General features: G+C 33.2%; 1 protein-coding gene across 1 annotated transcript in view; it reads right to left on the bottom strand.

Moving 5' to 3' along the window:
* Nucleotides 1–2,207, bottom strand: part of LOC107092090 (WD repeat-containing protein 49-like) — a 27,951-nt gene that overhangs the window by 18,324 nt on the left and 7,420 nt on the right. Inside the window, exon 10 of the mRNA XM_015386378.1 lies at nt 1,167–1,328. Coding sequence (XP_015241864.1) covers nt 1,167–1,328 — 162 coding nt within the window. The remainder of the gene's footprint in view (nt 1–1,166; nt 1,329–2,207) is intronic.

The following is a 2,207-nucleotide window of genomic DNA, read 5'->3' as shown; positions in this document are numbered from 1 at the left end:
TCAAATAAAAAACAACATTAATATGTTGCGTGGAAGTTAGTAAGGGTTTGAAATAAATACAAAATAAAATCCTATAATTAACCTGTTTTTATAAAAGTGGTGTTCCTTTGAGTAACTACCTTGTAATCATATTTAATCTTGATGAACTGGGAACAAAATACAGAACAAAAATTATAGTCAGACTGACTTAATTAGTTTTAAATCAAAACACCTGAGCTGCTCGGATGAGCTTCGATAGCTAAGTGTGAGAAACAGCTGAGACCAGGCTGTTCTCTCCATCCTGTCTGTTCCTCTGCTTGGTTTGGATGGTTGTCAAAACCGAAATGGAACTCAAACATATTTTTGATAAAAGCTTGATTTATTTTTCAGTTTGGTCCTCACAAAGAGAAACAGATCCCAGCCCTATTTTATTCCCTAGGAAATAAATTATTTTCATGTACTCCTTGCAAAGCACTTGCAGACCACTAGGGTATGAGTACCCCCGGTTGGGAATCACTGGTTTAATGGACAAAAAGTCAAGTCAACTGTCGTTCCTAATTGTTGTGCTGGCAAGAACACAAACAGAACAAAGCATGTTTCTATTTAGGGTAAGCATCTTTTTTTTATTGCTTATTAAATTATTTATTTGATAATGGAATATTCTAATAAAGGAAATTTTCCGTAGTACTTTATATAAATTACAATCATTAGAATGAAAACAAACAACAGCTATATGGATCACAGTTTGAAACTAGCTTAACACTACATCTGGTACAAAGCACGTTTATTGATAATATTCATATTGTCCCAATTAAATAAGCATATTAACTAATGTTACTAAATGCAGAATGATATCATTAGTTTTGTATTAAATGTGCTGTATGTACTGAAGGAGTTCCACTTGGAACTGGAAATAGACTGCAAACACCTTATTTACTATGGAAACTTTATAGACACTTGTAAAATGACTGCATGATAGATTGATTATGAAAATCACAATAAAATCAGCATCTCACTTTAAAATATCAATAGACCTTTTTAAGTGGATAGGATTTTTTTATATATATGTAACTCCAGATTCAAAATTAGCTTGAAATACAAAGAGAGCCAAACAGTTGCATTGTATATTTTTTTCTTTAATCAAAATTGACAAAAAAAAAAAAATCAAACAAAGCATAAAACCTTACCTGGGTCACCCAGTCATTATGAACCTTCCATCTGACAAATGTTATGTTATGAGAGTGGATGGCATTTTTGATCGAAATATTAGGCACATTTCCAGCCTTTGGTAATCTGTTCCATAATCTGCAAAAAGAAAAGTTCAGCTTTGTGTGGGTGATTGGTGAAACCTGCAGAGAGGCAATGCTAGAATTTTCCATCACATACAGGTTTTCTGTGGACTTGGAAACTGCACACCCGACTATGCTTTTTATCATTAGTGGTTCTCATACCAATTTTCTATGGAGCCAGAAATAATTTCTCAGCCGTTGGAGGCATGGTGTGAGTCAAGCGACTGAGTCAACTTTTAATGGCCCATTTCATCAGTTGGTGAACACCTACCAATGTACCCTTAAATGCTTCTGGTAAAACTGCAGACTGGATGCATTAACAGTTTGAATCAAATCAAGTCATGGAGTTCACAGATAAAATTCAGACATTCAGCACAGCATGTTCTCTTAGTAATGGCTATAAATTGATCACATTCAGGAGTACTGAAGGATAACTCTTGTTCGAAGATTCTCTGTGTCTTGAAAATACAGTAGATTATTTTATATTAAAAAAGACAGTTGAAAGGGGTTCTCTATGGGCAGATTTCGAATTCAGATTGATTTTAGATCAAATTGCTGAGTTAAAGGTTTTTTCCTTTATTTGCATATTTCTGAGCTTTCACAGTGTGTCCTTTCAATGACCCTGATATCCAACAGCTGAAAGTCCAGAGAATAAGCCTCCTGCACCAGGCGGCATTGGCTTTTCACCTTCATAAAGGTTGTTTCTAAATTACAGATGTCTCTACAATTTTCTGGATACCAACTATTACTGCATTTTTAATTCTTGGTATATACTTCAATTATTCAGTAAATAGTATTTTAAGTTTTTCTTTCAGTTTAACTCTATTTGTGTTGCTTTATTATGTTTTTTGTCATCTTTCATCAGAAGCTTCTGCTGGGCATCACATATCGATATTAATAAATAAATAATATATATATATATATATATATATATATATA

This window comes from Cyprinodon variegatus, unplaced genomic scaffold, assembly GCF_000732505.1.
Source record: "Cyprinodon variegatus isolate N-32 unplaced genomic scaffold, C_variegatus-1.0 Scaffold367, whole genome shotgun sequence".
In the NCBI taxonomy this organism is placed as follows: Eukaryota; Metazoa; Chordata; class Actinopteri; order Cyprinodontiformes; family Cyprinodontidae; genus Cyprinodon; species Cyprinodon variegatus.
The sequence above is the reverse complement of the archived record's forward strand: the minus strand, read 5'-3'. Positions and strand labels throughout refer to the sequence as shown.